Raw genomic sequence first — 20,019 nt, forward strand, 5'->3', positions numbered from 1 at the left:
GTGTGTTTCTTTGGCGTGTAGACATTCCCTCGCAGTGCCTATTTCGATGTGGTGCTGCCCAACGTCAATGTTGAACGTCGACGTTGCCAGCCCTGGAGGACGTGTAGACGTTATTCACCGAAATAGCCTATTTCGATGTCGCTACATCGAAATAAGCTACTTCGATGTAGGCTTCACGTGTAGACGTAGCTTCAGTGTCCAGCCAAACCCTTCTGCTCCACTGTGCTCAGCTTCCTGGGGCTCAATAAATAGGCCAGTGGATTAACAAGTTCTGTGCCCGGGGCAGCCCCTTCTCTTTGGAAGAATCTAACTGCACCAGGTATCAGAATGGGAACTGCGCCAACCTGGATGCAGTGTATCCCCGTGACTGTGTAGCCTCTCTTCACCTCCCCAGCAGCTGAGTATTTAAAGCCAAAGTCTGGGAGGAGTCTCCTCGGTGGATGAAACACTGGAGCCTTTTTCTCCACCTGCCGACTACGCCGTCTGAAAACACGACCTTCTGTCCCAGCTAGACCGAGGGGAGGGGCCATGTGTCGGGGCTCAGGGGTGGTGCAAGGAGAGCAAGACCCCAGCAGACTCTGGCTCAGGTACATTGAAACAACTCCGAAGGGAGCCCTGATTCCCTCTCGCTGCAGGGAGATTCCCAGTTGCCCAGTGCCCCTGACTGCAGTAGAATCACCATTGAACTAGGGGACACGAAATGAAATTGATGGGTAGTAGGTTCAAAACTAATAAAAGGACATTTTTCTTCACACAGCGCACAGTCAACCTGTGGAACTCCTTGCCCGAGGAGGCTGTGAAGGCCAGGACTCTATTAGGGTTTAAAAAAGAGTTTGATAAATTTTTGCAGGTTAGGTCCATAAATGGCTATTAGCCAGGGATAAAGTATGGTGCCCTAGCCTTCAGAACAAGGGCAGGAGATGGATGGAAGGAGATAAATCACTTGATCATTGTCTTCTGTTCTCCTTCTCTGGGGCACCTGGCATTGGCCACCGTCGGCAGATGGGATGCTGGGCTCGATGGACCTTTGGTCTGACCCAGTATGGCCATTCTTATGTTCTTATTGCTGTAGGTGAGACACCCTGGAGAACGTGGCCCTAGGAGGGACATAAAACGGATCTGTCTAGTGAAATCTTCACGTGCTTGTTCATTCTCACTGTGGCCGGGGGCACGTGCCTTGCACCGGTGCCAGGGATAGGAGATGGTTTGGGGGAATTAGGATGAGATGGACACTTTGGATCCCTGAGTGTCCTGTGTGTGGCTTATACCTGGTCTTTGCTTTTTAATCTGCTCCCAGCAGTGAGGGGAGGAGGCCACAAATCTGGATCTTGCAGCCACTTCCCCCCTCCCCTGTTCGATTAGGCCAGCTGTGTTCAGACACCCTGTGACTCCAGTCTGTGCCCAGGGTGGGTTGGCCAGAGGCAAGAGGTGCCCTCTCTGGAAGGAGTGAGGGGCAGACAGGCTTCTTTGAGAACCAAAGCCTGGAACAAACCAAGGCAGTAACACTATTAACCTTGGCAGCCCATGTGCTGCCGCTCGGGGTTCAGAGACCAGCCGGACTTGTCCAGCCCCTGTGGGAATCATTGGAGCTCAGGGCAGCTGCAGTTCTTGCAGGCTCTCCAACCGTGCAGCTCTTCCCCGCATGCAGGCCTCTGCTGTCCTTGTTCCTGCCAGGTGCCCTCTGCACCCCCACTTCCCCTGACCATTCTGCCATGGATCCCATCTACAGCCCTCCTGTTGCCTGCCTGGCAGGGCTGCACTCGCGTCAGTTCAGAGCAGGCTCCCCTACCACGCGGTGCTGGGGCACGATGGGTTGGAGCCCCTTGGCCCTGCTCTCTGCAGCACAGACTTGTGCAGGGTGGGCCACGCCAGGCCAGAGGCAGGAAGTGCAGCCCTAAAAGAGGAGTGCCGGGGAAGTCTCAGCAGGGGAGCGGCTGAAGACGGACACGGAGCCACGAGAATAAAAGCGGCGGGTGGGAGCAGCTGTGCCAGGTCCAGTCTCATGTGAGCCGGTGCCTAGGTCACCACCATGGCTACACAGCCAGTTCAAACGCCCACGTACCCTTAATCGCCTTGGCTGGGATTTGCAAAGCAGGCTCGTGACTTTGGGTCCATGGGAGCTGGGTGCGCAACTCCCCCAGGCCCCTCCGGAAACCTGAGTCCTTCCCCTTCCTGTGGACAGAGCCCTGCCAGTTTTGCACCAGACCTTTCCTTGTGCGTTTGGCAGGAGCAGGCAGCTCTGGGCTGCACGGGCCAAGGGGGCTCTGGGGAGCACAAAATCGGTGACAGCCCCTACTTTACGGAGTAGTGGATTTCCCAGCTGGTCACTCATGTCTGCAGTGCTGGACGTGCCTCTTGACTTGTCTCCCTACCGGTCAGTAGTGAGCCTGCCTGGCTTCTCCTTGCCTATGGGGGCAGGAAGCAGGCCCTTGTGCTCCGGAGCTGGGACTGGGACCTGCTTGGGCTGCAGGGTGGGAGCCGGCCTTGTCTGGCTGTTAGAGCACATGCTCCGTGTGCATTATGCCTGGCAGAGCAGGGTCTCTTAGTGCTCTGGTTGCTCAGTCAGTCCCCTCCCCTCGATGGGAGCCCCGGGAACTTGTCTATCGGTGAAGAAGGGGACCAAAGCCAAGGTGGTTGGGCCTGAGATCGGTGCCGAGGGTGGGTGAACCAGAGTATCCCCCTTTGTCCCTGAACAGAGTTCCGGACTGTTCCCCCCGCCCCCCGATACTGGACCCTGGTGTGGACAAGAGGGAGAGCCATCAGCCAGGACTGGCCCATCCCTGGTGAGAGCAAAGCCCCAACAGGCCCCAGCCTGAGCGAGTTGCAGCTGAGACCACTGGGCATGAGTGGGACATCCAGCCAGACTATTTTACAGTTCCTGCTCTTCTGGCCTCAACTGCTGTAATGTATTGTCAGTTTTCAGGGTCCAGTCACACACTGTTGCCAAACTGGCCAGCAAGAACTCACCCAAGCAATTACCTTGCACACACCAGCTTCCATTGTGCCCCCGCCAGTGTCCCTTCTCAAGAAAACCAATCTCACCAAGTCCAAACAGGCTCTTCCAGTCCCAAGGGACCATTCCCAGGTCATTGTATACCTGGGCTCTTACCCAAAAGAGAACGCTGGGCCAGCCCTTTAGAATCTAACATCTAAAGGTTTATTAATAGAAAGAAGAGTGGGAGTGTAAAATTATTAAAGCAATCAAATTACATACCCCAATCACAAAGTTCTTCTTACAGACTTACGGCAGTGGTGGAATAAGCTGCTATCTTAAAAGTCTCTGGCATACACCTATGTTAGGATGGGTCAGTGATCCTTCTGGGCTCAGCTCCTAGCAGAGATGCTCCTGAACTGATGAGCTGGAGTGAAGACCAAGGTGGAGGAACCTCAGGCCCCTCTTTATCCCCTTGCCCATGTGGCAGGAATTCCATTGTTCCTCTCTGTGCGGAAGCACGTCTGAAATGGAGTCTGTCACATGAGCAGGTCACCTCTCCACGTCTTTTTGGGCAATCAGCCATCGCCTGTCTCCTGGGATATGTGTCCACAGCCAGATGTGGACTGGAATCTGATAAGGCCCTTTCTGTGTCAACGACGGCTTCCCCTGACCAGGAACCTTTTCACAATAGGCTGCCATGTGTCCTACTGTGGTCTCATTGCAAATACCAGCACAGAGCCAATACTTGTAACTCCACATACAAAAAACAGCATGAACAGATTCAGTGAATCACCAACTTTGAGTAGACACTGCCCTTAGCCCATTTGGGATAAGATATGGTGCAAACCTAGGACAGTGGTTGCAACCATGTTTTGCCCATTCATCCTAAAACCAAATAAAGTCACACTAGCAAAGCATAACTGAGCACATAAGGCAGGGTTAGGAGGCTATATCTGTAGATAGCGAGAGCCAGAGAGAGATCTCACCACTCCATTAACATTGAACTGATTGGGGTTCCCAGCTGGAATCCAGCAGGTTGGAGACAGGCAGAGCAGGGCCCACAGCAGAATCAGGATGTAGCAGATGACGTCCCAATGGAGAGGTGTGGTTTATTTGCTGTGCGGCGGAATGTGGTTTGTACGCTGCAAGACCAGAAGGCTGTCCAAGGGTTTGGAAGAACACTGCAGTTCACTTAGAATGATCTATGTCCCTCTAGCACCTGGTACCACCAAGGGCCACAGGTGTGGCATAAGCCCATAAATTCTTCCCCCTGGGTTTGCTGAATGTTGGATACCCCATGGAAATCAGAACAGGTAGGGGGTAACTCAATCACACTTTTGTGTTCAGGCAAAGGCGGCCCAGGTGGTGAGCTCTGGGGCCAGGCACTGTCCACGGCTGTTTGTACTCCACATAGTACAATGGAGTCTTGCTCTGATGGGGACTTTGGAGCACCACTGCAACATAAGTAATCCGTATTAGTTAAGTTTGCGGGTAACACCAAGCTGGGAGTGGGTGGCAAGTGCTTTGGAGGATAGGGTGAGAATTCAAAATGATCTGGACAAATTGGCAAAATGGTCTGAGGAAAACAGGATGAAGGACAAATGCAAAGTGCTTCACTTAGGGAGGAACAATCAGTTTTACACAGACAGAATGGGAAGCGACCATCTAGGAAGGAGTACGACAGAAAGGGAATCTAGGGCTCTTCGTGGCCCACAAGCTGAGGCTGAGTCAACAGTGTGACACAGGTGCCAAAAAAGCAAACATGATTCTGGGATGGGTTAACAGGAGTGTTATGAGCAAGACACGAGAGGTCATTCTGCTCTACTCAGTGCTGATTAAGCCTCAAATGGAGTGTTGTGTCCAGTTCTTTTGTAGGAAAGAGGTGGAGAAACTGGAGCGGGTCCAAAGAAGAGCAACTAAAATGATTAAATGTCCAGAGAACATGACCTAAGAGTGAAGATTAAAAGAACTGGGTCTGTTTAGTTTGGAAAAGTGAAGGCTGAAAGGGGACATGAGAGCAGCTTTCAAGTACCTCAAAGGGTGTTACAAGGAGGAGGGAGAGAAATTTTTCTAACCGTTGATGATAGGACAAGAAGCAATGGGCTTAAATTGCAGCAAGGGAGGGTTAGGTTGGACATTAGGAAAAAAATTCCTGGTTGGCTAAGTATGGGAATAAATTGTTGTAGAATCTCCATCATTGAAGATATTTAAGAACTGGTTGGATAAATATCCAGGGATGGTGGTCGGTCCTGTCATGAGGGCAGAGGACTGGATTTGATGACCTCTTGAGATCCCTTCCAATTCTAGGGTTCTATGATTAATGCAGTGGTCGTTTGCCACCAAAGGAAGCTAGTGCATAGAATCTGAGGACTCACATATCACAGCATTGGTGATGCCTCTGGTTTTCAGTTTCAGCACTTGGTGATTTGTGTGCTCCACAATGATGCTGGAGACAGACCAGCACTACGGTTCGGATGCTGAGGAAGTAGTCATGGGATGAGAGGGAAGGTCCTCCATTAGATCAGTGACTGGTTAAACGGCAGGAAACAAAGGTATGAATAAGAGGTTGGTGTAATAAGATAAGGATCTAAAATGCAAGCCACAGGCCTGCTGTTAGGCCTAAGAAACAATGGTCAAGGCTTTGCTAATATGAAGCGAAGTGAAGCTGTGAGCAACAGGCAGGAACGGCTCAAAGGACTGGGCAAGAACAGGGCTGATCGTGCAGGGCCACTCGTATGTACCTGAGAGGTAGTAGGCACAGGCCATAACACATTCCAGAGCGACGGTAACAGAACACTCGCAGGGAGTCACCTTGGCGCAAATACCCTCCCCACAGAGATCAGGGATATACCAGGCCACTTTCAGGACAGGCTCATCATGACATGATGGGTAACAACCCAACCGCCAAGTGCAAGGTAACGGGTAGTATCCAGGGTCCCCTCTAATTTTTATCATCCATGGGCAGAATAAATGTTGTTATGTGCACCAAAACATATGCAGATGTGCCCCACCCATAGAAACACAGACTGCCAGCTACAGGCAGCTCTGGGTGCTCTGCTAATTAGTTAGAGGGCACCCGAATTTTGCCTGGATAGGAGAGTCTAGGCTGGTGTAGTGTAGGGGGAATGGAGCTGAACGAGAGGAGAGAAGGCAAAGGTAGGGAAGGAAAAATACTTGACATCTTTAAGTTATCATGGTCAAAATAGTTTGATTTAATTTTGTACAGAATAATATAAGAAAGGGCTTTCAAAGTCGGAGTTTGTACCAAAGGGACGATCCTCGGGGTGGAGGTTAAAGATCACCAATAGGTAGGAAAGAGAAGAGTTTTTCTGAGGAGAGAGGAGATCCTCGGGAGAAGTCTGGACTGCTGGAAGGCCCACAGCGTGTGCATAGTCTAAATTTACATTTTAAAGTGGGAGGAATTCATGTGCTCAATCTCACCAAAGTTTCTGGGTGATGAGATGCACGATATTTTGACGAGGGCCCCATGGGGAGAGCGAATCCTGCACCCTTCTTCCAAAACATTCTTGTACAATGCAAGTAAGAGTGAGGAAAACAAAGAGGAATCCAAATAATTTTCTTTAAATTATGAGAGCCATGATACTTTTTAAAATTTATTATAAGGGGTGGGCTAGCGAAGTGGTTAGAGCACTGGATTTGTAAACTTGAGAGTTGTGAATTCAACCCTTGTGGGGCCTTTCAGGGTCCTGGGGCAGGTTAGATTTAAAAATAAATCTGTGAATGGATGATAATAGGTCCTGCTGTGAGTGCAGGGGCCTCGACTTCATCACCTCTTGAGGTCCCTTCCAGCTCCATGAGATATGTTTACCTCCATGTTTCAAACCCAAACACTCAGTTTACAGGGACCATTGTTGTTACTCAGGTATGTCAGAGGGTGTCAACTTGATACATCAGGAGTGAGGTGTAACTTGTTTTCATCTGTGCATGAAATGTATCCTCAGAGGGTTGTGTTTGTCCAGCCAAGGGGACAGTGAAGAATCCCATCAGTGACTGAGCTGAGTCCATCGTCAAGGGCACATATTCTTAGCATCACTGGAGGTATCTAATCCAGGGAACCATTACTGTGTTTAGTTTACAATAAATCTGGCCAGGCACCTCCGCTTCTTATCCAATTTTGTGGTCTCTGGGGGTTCGTGGAGTCTGTTGTGCCAGCTACTTGTGCAGAGTCAGCGCGTCCCACGGGGAACACATGCACGCAGCTGAACGGTTGTCATCCCAGTGGACAGAGAAAGATTCTGTCAGGACCGGTGACTTCTACCCAGTTGGTTTTCACAGTGGAACGTGACTAATAGCAGGGTCTCCCATGGATCTGTGCTAGGACCGGGGTGGTTCAACGTATTCACAGGTGAGTTGGTAAAGGGTGAGGAAGCAAAGTTTGCAGGTGATAATCAGTTACAGACAGTGAAGAGTTACAAAAGGATCTCACAAAACTGGGTGACTGGGCAACAAAATGGCAGATGAAATTCAGTGTTGATAAAGGCAAAGTAATGCACATTGGAAAGCTTCATTCCAACTGCACATACGCAAGGGTGGGCTCAAAACTAGAAAGTGGAGGAGGTCGGATCTTTTATGGGCACAACTTCTGTTGGGAGACAGCATCTTTCAAGCTTACACTCGGCTCTTCCTCAGGTCTGAAGGGTACTTCCTCTCTCTCTCCACTCCTCCAGTATCCTGGGACCACCACAGCTCCATCACCACAATATACAATGGTGGCCCCAAGCGAGGTGTTGCCACTAAAGAGGTGGTGAGTTCTCTGAAAACATCTGCTCAATGGGCAGCAGCTGTCAAAACAGCAAACGGAATGAGTGGAATCATGAGGGAAGGGACAGATAAGACAGAAAATACCACAAAGTCCTCCCTGGTGCACCCACACTTGAATGCTGTGTCAAGCCTGGGCCACCCTCTCTCCCAAAAAATACCCTGCGGTTGGGAAAGGTACAGAGAAGGGCCACAAAAATGAGGCGAGATCTGGAACAGCTTCCATACGAGGGGCTAAAGCCACTGGAGACAGCACCAGAGCGGTCGCCCTGTTAGTCTGTATCTTTGAGAACCACAAGACGTCCTGGGGCACCTTAGAGACTAACAGATCTTTTGGAGCAGAAGCTTTCGTGGGCCAAGAGCCGCTGGGTCAGATGCGTGAGTGGAGACAGCGCATCCCTGAACGGAGCCGACTGCCTGGGGATAGGGCCGAGGTCTGTAACGCCAGCGCTGGCGTGGAGAAAGCGGAGAGGGAAGAGTTAGTGACCCGTCCGCAGAACGCAGGAACTGGGGGTCCCCCCCTGGACCCGGCCGGTTCGGACTGGGCCACCCAGGGCCCCGGCAGCCTGGGGAAGGTGCTGCCAGGGATGTGGTGAAGGCAAAGGGGTGACAGGCCCAGGGATCGGTGGGCCGGGGGCTGCTGGCCAAGCCGGTCTGGGTGGCGCTGGGCGGGGATAGGGCCCTGCCCGGTTCACAGCCCGGTCCCCGGGCGCTCCCGCAGGGGGCTCTTGGCGGGGGCCGGGGTGGCAGCCGCTGCGGGGCCCGTGTGCGGCCGGGCCGGGGGAGGGGGGTGGCGGCGGCCGGGGCCGGGCCGGGGCCGCGGGGGGCGCTGCCGGGCGGGGGGCGGGGGGCGGCCGGCCCCGATCTCAGCGGCGGCCGCGGCGGCCGGATCCCAGCCCGGCCCGGCCCGGCCGCCCCCAGCTCCCGCCGCGGCCGCGGCCGCCCCCCGCCCCTCCTGCCGGCAGGGGCCGCTGCCTCCAGCCCAGCCCCGCCCGGCAGCGGCTCCTTCCGGCCGCCGGCCGCGCTCGCTGCTCCGCCCCGCTCCGCCCGGGGCCATGGCCGAGCGCGCCGCGGCCCAGGTCCGGCCCGGCGGGGGTTCGAGCGCTCCCGGGCCCGGCCGCGCCGGGCCGGGCCCCCCACAGTCCGCGGGGCGGCCGCAGCGGCTCCCGGGGTGGGGGGAGGGGGCATCTGTCCCCGGAGCGCGGGGTGGGGCCGGGGCTGCAGCACCCGCCGGCCGGGAGCGCTTTCCCTTGTAGCCGGGGCTCAGAATCGGGCCCCGGGGTGTCCCCGCCCGGGGCCAGCGGCTGCTGGGGCGCGAGCGCTCTCCCGGGGACCCCCGGCTCGCCGGACGGGCATCCCGCGGGGCGGGTGGGCTCGGACGGTGCGTGGCCGGCGCTGGGACCGAGCAGGACGGGCGGGTAACGGAGCCGTCGAAAGCGCCGGGGGTGGAGTGGTCCGCGCCCTCCCGGACCCGCCGGAGATTCCTCTGTGACCCCGTGTGATGCGGGGGATGAGTGGGAACATGAGCCGCTCTGGGCTGTGCCTCTGCAGCTGAGCCGGGGCCTGGGCGCAACCTCCAGCTCAGCTGTCGCCTGCTTTCCTTGCACACAGGTTCCCAAAGTCGACGTGGGCCAGCCCGGTGCGAGGCCTTTGCAAGCCCTTGCTGTCCTGGGACTAACTGGAGGGGCAGCCCTGCTGGGGAGTGTGATGCCTTCTATCCAGGCGGTGCAGCGGAAGGTGGAGGCCCAGGCCACAGGGCTGCTGAACTTGGAGGGGAGGACGGGGACCATGGAGAAGAAACTGATGGACTGCGAGAGGACAGTGGTGGAGTTTGGGAACCAGCTGGAGAGTAAGTGGGCCGTGCTGGAGACTCTGATCCAGGAGAACAATCTGCTGCAGAGGCGGCTGGAGAACATGGAGAACCTGCTGAAGAACAGGAATTTCTGGATCCTGAGGCTGCCCCCAGGTACCAATGGGGAGGTGCCCCAGGTAAGTGTCCCAGCTGGTGCTGAGGGGCAGTTACCAGTACGCCTTGTGCACTGAGGTTGTCCCAGTTGCACTAAAACAGGCCAGGCGACCGCTCTCCCTTCCCTGCTGCTGAGCTGGGCCTGAGTTTAGCAACCGGTTTGCTTTGCAGGTTGCTGTTCTGTTGGGCTGGGTTCGGTTGGTTTCCCACTGTACGTTCTTGGGGCTATTTTGGGATGCCCAATGAGTCACTGCACTACGTTTCCAAATTCAGAAAGGAGGTGGGTGGTGTAGGTGAACCCAGCACACGCAGCTAGGCTTTCCGCAGCCTGCAGAGGAATGCAAGGTTCAGCAACAGCAGCAGAGGCGTTCCCTGGTGGTGGTGAGGTTTGTGGTGGGGGTTAGGGAGTGTCCTTTAAGGTCTGGGTAGGGAAGAAAGGCTGCCGTGCCTTCAGGGTTCCCGCTAATTTTTTCCATCCGCGGGTGGAATAAATTTTGTTACATGCACCAAGGGATGTCCACCACCAGTATAAACACGCGCTGTAGGCACTACGCCAATCAACTGGGCGACACCTGGCTGTCTCCCAGGTAGCCACCCAAACACTCAGCTTACCAGGAACACTGCTTGCCTTGCTCAGAGTGCTAGTAACTGCTTGTGGTGCAGGTGGAGGCTATTCGTGCACCTCGTCTCACGACCAATACAAGACGTACGCAGCTGTCGAGAGGCTAGCACAAGGGCAGTGGTGCTGAGCGTGCAATGCTTGTGATTCCAGGTCCCGGTGACGTTCAACGATATCTCGGTGTATTTCAATGAGCAGGAGTGGGGGAGCTTAGAGGGCTGGCAGAAGGAGCTGTACAAGAACACGATGAAGGGGAATTATGAGACCCTGGTCTCGCTGGGTAAGGATCCATTTTTCTTCCCTTGTTAGCACTGATGAGGTCAATGCAGTTCCAGGGCTGGAATCCCACTCGGAGTTATCCGCCATTTACTTGGCATTTTGCTAGGGCAGCACTTGCAACTTAAAGATCTGTTGGAAGATCAACTCCGTGATGCATCCTCCCATAGGAACAGAGAGTTAGCAGTGGAGGGCTCGAGCTCTCCATGCCCTGTGCTTTCTCCTGTTGGACAATAATTGTGTTTCTCTGCGCTGGTCCAAGTCATCTTTACGGACATCACATGGTTCTGGCTTCTGTCTTATCCTGGTTCTACTTGCCACTGTAGGCCAGCGTGTCCCAACCTGTTCAGTCACACGGCACATTTCAATGGGACAAACAACGCCACAGCACACCCACGTTTTACTTGTGAGGAGGAGAGGAGCCATGAGCATTTAAACCATGTTCCAGGTCCACAGGCTCCTGCCTTCCCTTCCTCCGCCCTTGCCACAGTGAGGGTGGGGGAACGGGCTCCCCACCAGCCCATCTGGGCCAGGAAGCAGCATTTCAGCTGACTCCCAGCACGAATGGGCTCCTGTGTGGTTGGGATGTCTCCTCGCAGCAGCTCTGCAAGGAGCCCCCATGAGGGGAGAGTGACAAACCCTGTGCCAGCTGGGACTCCGTCCCCTGTCTCCCACTCTGCGAGGAGAGGCGGGGAGGGGAAATTGACAAATTCACAGCACGCTTGGATGGTTTCCGTGTTACACCAGTTGAAAACCATGGCTGTAGGTGCCTTCTCCTTACAACCCCCCCCCAAGGCAGGGCAGGAGCGTCCCCGTTTACCGATGCGGAATTGAGTCCCTGAGAGACTGAGAGCCACGTTTTCAGATGCTCGGCCCCCACGGCTGGTGCCAGGTCATCACAAGTACCGGGCTCCCATCATGCCATGCTCTGACAGTCTGCCCAGGGGCACATGTGGAGTCGGTGGCAGAGCTGGGTTTGGACTCGGCAGAGCCTTCACCACGAGACTGCCCTTCCCTGGAGTAATGGCACCCAGCGCCCTTTGCTGACGACTGATGGGGGGAGACGCAGGAGCTGTTGGCCTTCTAACAGGAACGTCTTCCTGGCTTCGTGTTAAATGGCAGTGCGCTTTCCAAGGCGTATGCCATAGCTACATCCATCCTCTGGGAAGTCCTCGTCTTCCGCCAGCTTTCTCCTGGCACACGCACACTGACAGGGATGGGGTCAGGAGCTCCTCCGCGGCCCCCCAAGGCTGCTACGCCAGTCGCTTGACACATACTGGAACCCGGGTGAGACTGGCAGGAGCAGGTGGCAGGGCCTCCTTCACAGCAGGCCCCAGACTGCGGCATCCTCCCCAGGGTTGTCAGGGACACTCCTACCTCTGCCATTCTCAGTTCATGTCTAAGCCACAGCCCTCCCTGAGGAATCATGATGGAGCGCTCAGAGGTAGCAGCTAATAATTAAACCCAGAGAGGGTCGTAGACCAGCATCCCCACCCTAGCAGAGTCCTGGGTATGCTCAGAGCCGGGGAAAGAGCATCTGCCCCAGGAAGAGCTGACTGGGTCCTTTATCCTTGTCCAACACATGGTTCGCCTGGCACAACACCCTTCCTGGGAGAGATCACTGCTGCAAGGTAAGATTGAGTTCCTGTGTCCTTCTGGCTGAGCAGATGGGGTGTGACGGCTCTGGAAAGGCGAGAGCAGGGCTTACTTGGCTGTCCATATCATGCACTCTTGGGACAGTGTTTCCCCCTTGCCCTGGTTTCCTCACCTGGCTGATCTCTAGCTGGTGCCTTGCACTGAAGCAGCAAATGCTGGTAAATCTCAGATAGGAGTTGAGCTGATCAGGGCAGAGGACTGGTCCTTATTGCTCGTCAGAGCCCCAGGCGTATGCCAAGGGCACAGTGTAAACAGTCAGATACTTTGTAACCGCCATCCCCGGCTGTTCTTTGCTTTGAACTAGATTATGCCATTTCCAAGCCTGATATCTTAGCCCGCCTGGAACGAGGGGAGGAGCCATGTGTCAGGGAGCAGCAGAACTCGGAGAGAGGAGAAACCCCCACGGAGCTTTGCGCAGGTGAGTGATGCTGCGTCTTTGAGTAGTGTCCCTATGGAGGCTCCCCTGTGCCCTCGTCGGAGTGGCGTTTGCTCGTGCTGTACACCCTTCCTCCCTCCTCCTCTCTCTCTCCCTTATGGTCTGGCTCACAGCCACCTAGCAGTGGGCAGCGGCTCACCCGCTGTCCCCTCTCAACTGTTCCCGGCCTGGGAGCAGAGCAAGGAGCAGCGCAGCCTGCTCATACCGATAGTGTTCACTGCAGCCTTCTCAGGGCTTTGTTCCTCTGAGCATTTCTGTTCGTTCTTGTGATGCCTGGAGTGTTTCAGGGGTTGGAGATTTCTGATTCTTCCAAAAAAAAAAAATTCTTTTGACCCATTTTGTTTTGGGATCATCCTGTAGGGGCCTGGCCGGTCTCCTCCTGCTTTCAAAGGTCTCTCTCCTGCAGGGAGACGGATGGACGCTCTTGCTGTGCCCCATGTCCTGGCGAGGCCCGTGTTCTGCGGAATGCAGCTTCTGCTGCCAGTGGAGGGCTAGATCCCGAAAGAACCGGGGGCAAAAATTGAAACTTCTCATGGAGGGTGCTCCTACCCTGGCATCTGAGTCCCATCCAGAATCCTGTCTGGGATGAAGATTGTCCCCAGAGCCTTCAGCCTCCAGAGGGAGAATCACAGAGGGAGTCAGTGGACTGCCCCTTCGGAGTCTCTGGAGAAAGGGCTGTAAGCCTTCAGCCAAGCTCTTGACCAGCCAGAGGGGGTCCCTGGCACGAGTGATCAAGCTGGTTTTGTGGCACTGATGACTCTGAAGCACAGCACCACGAACTCCGCAGTAATGCCTCAGGGCCCCGGGGTCAGGCACCGCTGTATGTACCGTCTCTCCAAAATCAGCGCACACAAAGATCCTTGGCACTGAGTGCTTCCAAACAGCCCCTGTGGGACAGCCAACACGTGAAAGGGTGTTGGTGTCGAGGCCTCAGTCCCTGAGGGCAAGGCACGCAGTGGTACCACCAGAGCTCTGCTTGCGGTTGTGCAGGAACCTGAGTCCCCACTCCAGATGGGTTCCGGGCCCATCTCAGTCCCCATAACCACCGTCGGCACCGGGACTTGCTGCATCCACCACAGTGTGCTCATTTCAGACACTCATTGGGTGTTCAGTAAAGCCTGGGTTAGACCTATTTGCCTCTGTAAGAGCCAAGGATTAGAGTAGTTAAAGCGGAGACTGTTCAGTTTCTTCATAACTAACGTGGTACGACAGAAGCTTTTTTTGGGAGACGTCTAAGTTGGATATTTGGAAAATCTGTTTCACCAGGAGGGTAATGAAGCTCTGGAACGCGTTGCCTAGAGATATGGGGGAATCTCCATCTCTAGAGGATTTTAAGTCTTGGCTTGACAAAGCCTTGGCTGAGATGATTTAGTTGGGTCTGGCCCTGGTTTGAGCAGGGGGTTGGAACTGATGACCTCCTGAGGTCTCTTCAAAAACAACAAGAAGTCCTGTGGCATCTTACAGATTAACAGATATTTTGGAGCATAAGCTTTTGTGGGCAAAGACCCGCTTCGTCAGATGCATGAGTGGAGGTGGGGTTCAGAGGAGGGTTTAAAGAGGGAATCGCAGTGAAGGGTCTCTTGCATTTCTAGAACTCTACGATACTGGTTTTATGCCTCTAGTGATAGAATAAACCATCAGTTCTGGGGGGCTTGCCAGTCTGCCCTCAATAGGGCATTCTCACCAGGCACCTGGTCACAGCTTCCAAAGTTGGTGCAGTTCCAAGAAAGTGACTCCTGTATCTTCCCCCTTCTCTTTGATCTTAGATCATATTCTAGACCTCAGAAGGTCTGGTTTCTCTACTGGCTTGCTTAAAGTACACCTACCAGCTGTAACAGCTTTTCAGTGCCAGTATTTGCCCATCCAGGGGCACACAGATTCCTCAAGAGTGTGGGAAACCTCTTCCCACAGGTCTGATTGCCCAAGCCAATGTGGGATCTTGGCTAGGTTCTGCAGACCTTAACTAGACCACCTTTTGCATGTGCGGCCACGCTCCTTTCTTCCCCATCCACGAAGACAGCATTCCTTGTGGCCATAACCTCAGGACAATGGATATGGGAAATAGCGGCATTGGTAACAAACCACTATTCACGGACTTGTTAAAGTCACCCTGAAGCCACATCCCACGTTCCTACCCAAGGTGACCTCAGCCTTTCATATGAACCGACTGAGTCGCTTCTCCATCTCTTTTTTTTTTATTGTGATGACAGAGAGGCAATGCTGGCAGCCCTCACGTTTTATTTGGACGGGACTATGGACGTCTCCTAAACCTTTTCCCTTCATTGGCGGAAGGAGTCATAGGCCTCGCAATATCAACTCGGAGGAGCTCCACGTGAGTCTCCAGTTGTAATAACCTCAGTTATTTGTGTAATCTGCTGCCCCTGCCCTCCAGCAATCCGCACACAAGCCACTTCTCCTCAGCTGCATTTCTTAAAGACGTCTTCTTCTTATACTTTCACCAGTGCGATTACATGAAATTCAGCCACTGCTGTCATCCTTGGCTCCTCAGTGTTATCCCACTCCACGCTGACGCCTCTTCCCCCAGGGGGTTACTGCTGTGAAGTCTACCGTGGGGCGCCCACAGGGACATTGTGCAGGACTAACTTCCTCTTTGATCGGAAGCTCTACGTCTTCTAAATCCATCCTTCTTTCTGTACCTTCCTTCCGCCTAACTGGGGCCATCCCGCATTTAGCAGTAAAGGAAGGACAAAGAGATCACTGTCATCTGATGGTGAGGGATCCCAGGCTGGGTGCGTGTATTCTCCCTGCACTCCAACCCAGCTCTGTACTGGTGGCTGGCACAGTGGGCCTTGAGAGCCACCCAGTGACCCCAAAATCCATTACGATGCAAAGGCACTTGGTCGACTTTATTGTCATCAGAGCACGATCCCGGCTCCCCAGATCAACGTCCACAGCTATACTAGCAAGCGTGTGCCTGGGCGAACGGGCTGGGTCAGGGCGCGGTGGGACTTTCCATTCCCCCCTTGGCCAGATGAGAACAACCTCTCTGAGACTGCTCGATACGCATGCATACAAAGTCAGGCATTGCTCCTGCTGTAGCAGGGTGCTGTGATTGACATAGCCAGGGGCCTCCCATTATCTGCATGTGTTGGTCTGATCAAAACATCGCTGTTCACGCTGTTGTCACTCTGACCTCATCTGTAGGATGGGTCAGTGTGTTCATGTTAAGGGTGGGGAATGTGCTGGCATTGAGGCGTTCTGGTCCCACCCTTCTGGGGTGAGTTTGTGGCTCTACTCAGATTGTGGCTCGTGGCTCTTTGATGCTTACACATCATACACATCTCCTAGAGCTGGAAGGGACCTTGGGAGATCATCTAGTCTAGTCACCTGCACTCTTGGCAGGACCAAACACCATCCCTGATATCTATTTGCCCCAATCCCTACATGGCCTCCTCAAAGACTGAGCTCACAACCCTGGGTTTAGCAGGCCAATGCTCAAACCACTGAGCTACCCTTCCTTTTGATATTAAAACGCTGTGTGATTTCATTATTAACCAGTTGAAGGTATCACTCAATCAGGATGCTTTTCCTCGGCCTCATTAATCAATGAAGTTATCAACTTGCATTACATTATTAACTTACTTACTGTGAGAACATTACATATATAATATAAACTAAATAGTTCCAATAATAATGTGTAACTATGAATAGTACTACAGTGAATGGAACAATGAATTGAAATGCCCTTGGCTCTTTCGGAAAATGTTCATCTCTGCTTTGGCTCCTGAACCCTGGAGATCTGAGTATCACTGGCGTATATATTCTTATGCCTAATGGTACTTAGAAATGTGCATTTCTGCCGCATCAGCCCTGTTCTTGCCTGGTTCAGTATGCTTGCCAGCAGGCCTCAAATCAAAGGGCTTATGTCTCTGGCCTTCTTCCTGCTGTAGTTCATGGCCCCTTGGGTTGAGAACCATGTTAGTTGCAGGGATTGAGGCCTGTCACATGACAAGGTTGTGTTGACGGTATTGGATTTTCACTGCTGGGGCAATGCAAAGAAAATGGTGTTGTGCTTCATACTAGGCTGTGACACCCCCATAACGGATGAAGTCTTTCCCCCTAGTGGCTACCAACTTCCTTCTCAAAACCATCTTCTCATGGAGCTCAAAGTCCCTTGCAAACGCCGGTGAGGCTGAAATCTCCTCTCCCCCAACTCCTGTGCTTATGGGCAGCTCAAAGCCAACGTGCTGCTTTTAAATCGGTGGTGTCAATAAAATAACCTAATTCTCTTTCTCAGGACTGGATTCCCCCATGCTGACAAGTGACACTCTGACACAGATCAAACAAGAAGAGGAGGAGCTCCATGTGCCGGATCAAGGTGACTCGGAAGAAACGAGAATCCCAACACACCACAGCCGGGGTGAGTAACGGACTGAACCAACCAGACAGCCTGAGCACTACATCCTGTCTTTCTGAGTGCCTCCTTGCTTTATGTGGTAACTGGCGTTTGTCATCTCTTCACAGCAGATGTTCCTCACAACTGCCCGCCCATCCTAACAGACTGCAGACCACCCATCCCTCCCCTCACCCGTCCATCCTCCAGCTGTTCACAGGAGTCAGGGAAGCGGAGCTGGACTCCTCCCCTTCCTGCTGCAGAAAGTATCTGGAGCAAGCAAGGTTTGTGTTCCGTGGCCACTCTTAAGCCATCTGGTCAGGTGCCTCGGCCTCAGGCAGCACTAAGCCACTCCGATGAGAGTGTGCTGTTCCCATGCTGGTTTCTGCCCGAAGATTCCAGGATGGGCCTTTGTGTGATGTTGGTGGCCCCAAGGTGGCCCCATCGCCCCCAGAAAGGGTTGCAACGAGAAGAGGTGAATGGGGTGGGCTCTTGCTCCTTTTTGTGCCCCAGAGAAGGAAGGGCGGGTATGGTCATGTGACCACAGCTGCTCCAATCACACGGGAGTGAGTGGAATCTGTTTGGTGGGACTCTGAGGAGTGTGTCTGATGGGGCGGGGGAGCTTCAGCCTGGCTTTGAGGTTGTTGAGCACTAACACCGACTGAAACCATCTAATCAGCAGCGTTGTTAAAACCAGGCCACGGCTGTCCCAGTGTTGCACTGGAACGTTCCCCTGGTTTCCTCTCTCGTGTAGTCAGGGTAAGAGTCTGCTACCAGTTCGATCCCGTACCTCTCACTGGGGAGCTTTGGAACTTGGCTCTTACAATTCGTGTGGGGCTGAAACTCACCACCTCAGTTCTCAGCCCAACGGCAACTTTCAAGTTACTTTTGTTAAACCGCTGACTAGTCAAACGCGGCCTCTGTGCTTGTTCTGCCCATTAATGTCAGGTTAGCCACGGCGTAACGTCAGAGAATCCTACCGGGACAACTCCAGGGTGACTCCAAAACCCGTCTTCTCTGAGAGGGAGCTGAGGCTACTCTGAGAGGGTGCCAGTGACCCTGGGCAGTAGCCCGTGGGACATGTAAAGCCCAGAGTCTGCCAATAACCTGGTGTCAGTCATTTCCTGACCTCTGTAAACACTGAGACAGGACAGCTCTCCCTGGCCTGCCTCTTTCTCACCAGCCCGCATCTACGCCTATGCCAGCTGCAGACAGCCCCAGCCCCGCGGTTAGGACTCAGGAATGCCTGAAGCATTAGTTTCCCTGTTTCTCCCGTCGAGGGGGTGAATAATCTCTGGGTTCTCTTTCGCTCCCAGCCCATGACGGGATTGCGATCAAAACAGAGGTGCAGCCAGTGGAGGACGTTCTGGGGGCATCACTGCAAAGAGAAAATGGAGGAGCTGTCCTTGGCTCTCTGGGCCCCGTCCGGGACCCTGTGGAGGAAGTCCCTGAAAGGCTGGAGATGCCGGGAATGTTACTGGGAGGATCTGAAGAGGAGGCTGTCTGGAATCCAGGGGAATTAACAGCCCAGGAGGTTGCATGCAGCTCCCCAACCCCGCAGAGGAACCATACAGAGAGCAGGATGGTGAATTCCACTTCCTGGGGTGGGGCCCCAGCCCAGCACCAGAGGAGGAGCACTCGAGAGAGGCTGTTTGTGTGTCCAGAGTGTGGGAAGAGCTTTCACCTGAGGATCAATCTCACCATCCACCAGAAGGGCCATGCACATGAGCTGCTGGATGAGTGCTTGACCTATGGGGAGAAATTCAAAGCCAAGCAGAAATTTCTGCTGCACCTGCGGTGCCAGCCACCAGAGGGGGCCTGCGCGGCTCCCAAGGGGAGGCCAAGCCAAGCAGCTCCCCCAGCCCCTCAGCCCCATGTACAAATGAACGACTGCTCCAATGGCATTGCCAAACACGTCCAAAGGCTGGCTCACAAGCCGAGTGTCAGCCTAGCCCAGCCGCCGCCCGAGCCGAGGACATACACGTGCACGGAATGCCTGGCGCATTTCTCGAAAAGGAGGTGTCTCATCACGCACAAACAGCTGCACACCGGCCGCAGCAGGGGGACCGTCACACTCTGTCCCTACTGCAGCAAGAGCTTCACCCGGCCCTCCGACTTCATTCGGCACCGGCGCATCCACACGGGGGAGCGGCCCTACCAGTGCACCCTGTGCCCTAAAGCCTTCAACCGGCACCACCACCTCGTGGACCACCAGAAAATCCACATGGAGAGAGAGCGGCCCTATAAGTGCACTGAGTGTGGGAAGACCTACATCCGTAGGCAGCACCTCCTCAAACACAAACACAGCCACAGGAGGAAGAAACCCTAATCCGCAAGACAGCCAGGCTACGCAAGCCTGGAGAGGTCAACCAGCCCCTCTATGCGGGGGCTGTGAAAGGCTCAATGGCTTTAGGTCTGAACAGTCACCCTGGCCATGGCCTTCCTCACAGCCGTCACAGCTGGGGGCTGTGCAGGAGCAGCCACAGGGATGATTGGCCTTGGATTTTTAACTGTCTGGAAGATGTGGGTGTTGTACTGGTTTCACCTTATCCTGCCAGGGCAAATAAGGCTGGGCCAAGGTGCATCAGCGCGGACGGTGAACGTGGGCATGATGATCTGTCCGGAAGCTACGACCGAGCACCTGGGCTGCAGCGTAATGTCCCGACTGCAGGGAAATGACCTGGCAGCAAGTGCATAAGTGCAAAAGCCTGGCTCTGTGGGACAATCCTGGAGGGTGGAAGCCACTGCAGCTGCTCAGCATCTCCTGGGTAGAGCATTGGATACATGGGAACGTGTGAAGAGGGGGCCCATTGGGATCAGCTGGGCTGACGGCCTGTATTAACACCCATGCTGTGATTCTATACATGTGAAAGCAGCATCTCTCTTCTTTTAAAATCCAGGCTTGATTTAAAATTGCCTGTAGCCTGGGAGCCCAGCAGCCTCCCCTCTCACGGGGGGGGGAATAAAATGTATGTGCACCAGTGTGTGGACGTGCACC

The 20,019-nt window shown here is 54.2% G+C and overlaps 1 protein-coding gene across 2 annotated transcripts; it reads left to right on the plus strand.

The window, feature by feature from the left end:
* Positions 1-8,671: 8,671 nt before the first annotated feature.
* LOC142008204 (zinc finger protein 783-like) lies at positions 8,672-20,019 on the plus strand. 2 transcript variants are annotated; one of them, XM_074985325.1, is made up of 7 exons: positions 8,672-8,793; positions 9,326-9,703; positions 10,453-10,579; positions 12,536-12,649; positions 16,926-17,048; positions 17,153-17,305; positions 18,338-20,019. In XM_074985325.1, the coding sequence occupies exons 1-7, from the start codon at positions 8,770-8,772 to the stop codon at positions 19,348-19,350; spliced, it is 1,932 nt and encodes a 643-aa protein (XP_074841426.1). In that variant the 5' UTR covers positions 8,672-8,769; the 3' UTR covers positions 19,351-20,019. The 2 variants fall into 2 exon arrangements, with proteins under 2 accessions (XP_074841426.1, XP_074841427.1); XM_074985326.1 differs by having other exon boundaries at positions 17,156-17,305.

This window comes from Carettochelys insculpta, chromosome 2 (assembly GCF_033958435.1).
Source record: "Carettochelys insculpta isolate YL-2023 chromosome 2, ASM3395843v1, whole genome shotgun sequence".
Classification (NCBI taxonomy): domain Eukaryota; kingdom Metazoa; phylum Chordata; order Testudines; family Carettochelyidae; genus Carettochelys; species Carettochelys insculpta.

Bases quoted from the DNA above. Each gene is read 5' to 3' on its own strand.
- LOC142008204 (XM_074985325.1), top strand. From the start codon at position 8,770: ATGGCCGAGCGCGCCGCGGCCCAG. The intron at 9,704-10,452 runs GTAAGTGTCCCA...TTGTGATTCCAG, and splicing joins CCAATGGGGAGGTGCCCCAG to GTCCCGGTGACGTTCAACGA. The intron at 17,049-17,152 runs GTGAGTAACGGA...ATCTCTTCACAG, and splicing joins CCCAACACACCACAGCCGGG to CAGATGTTCCTCACAACTGC.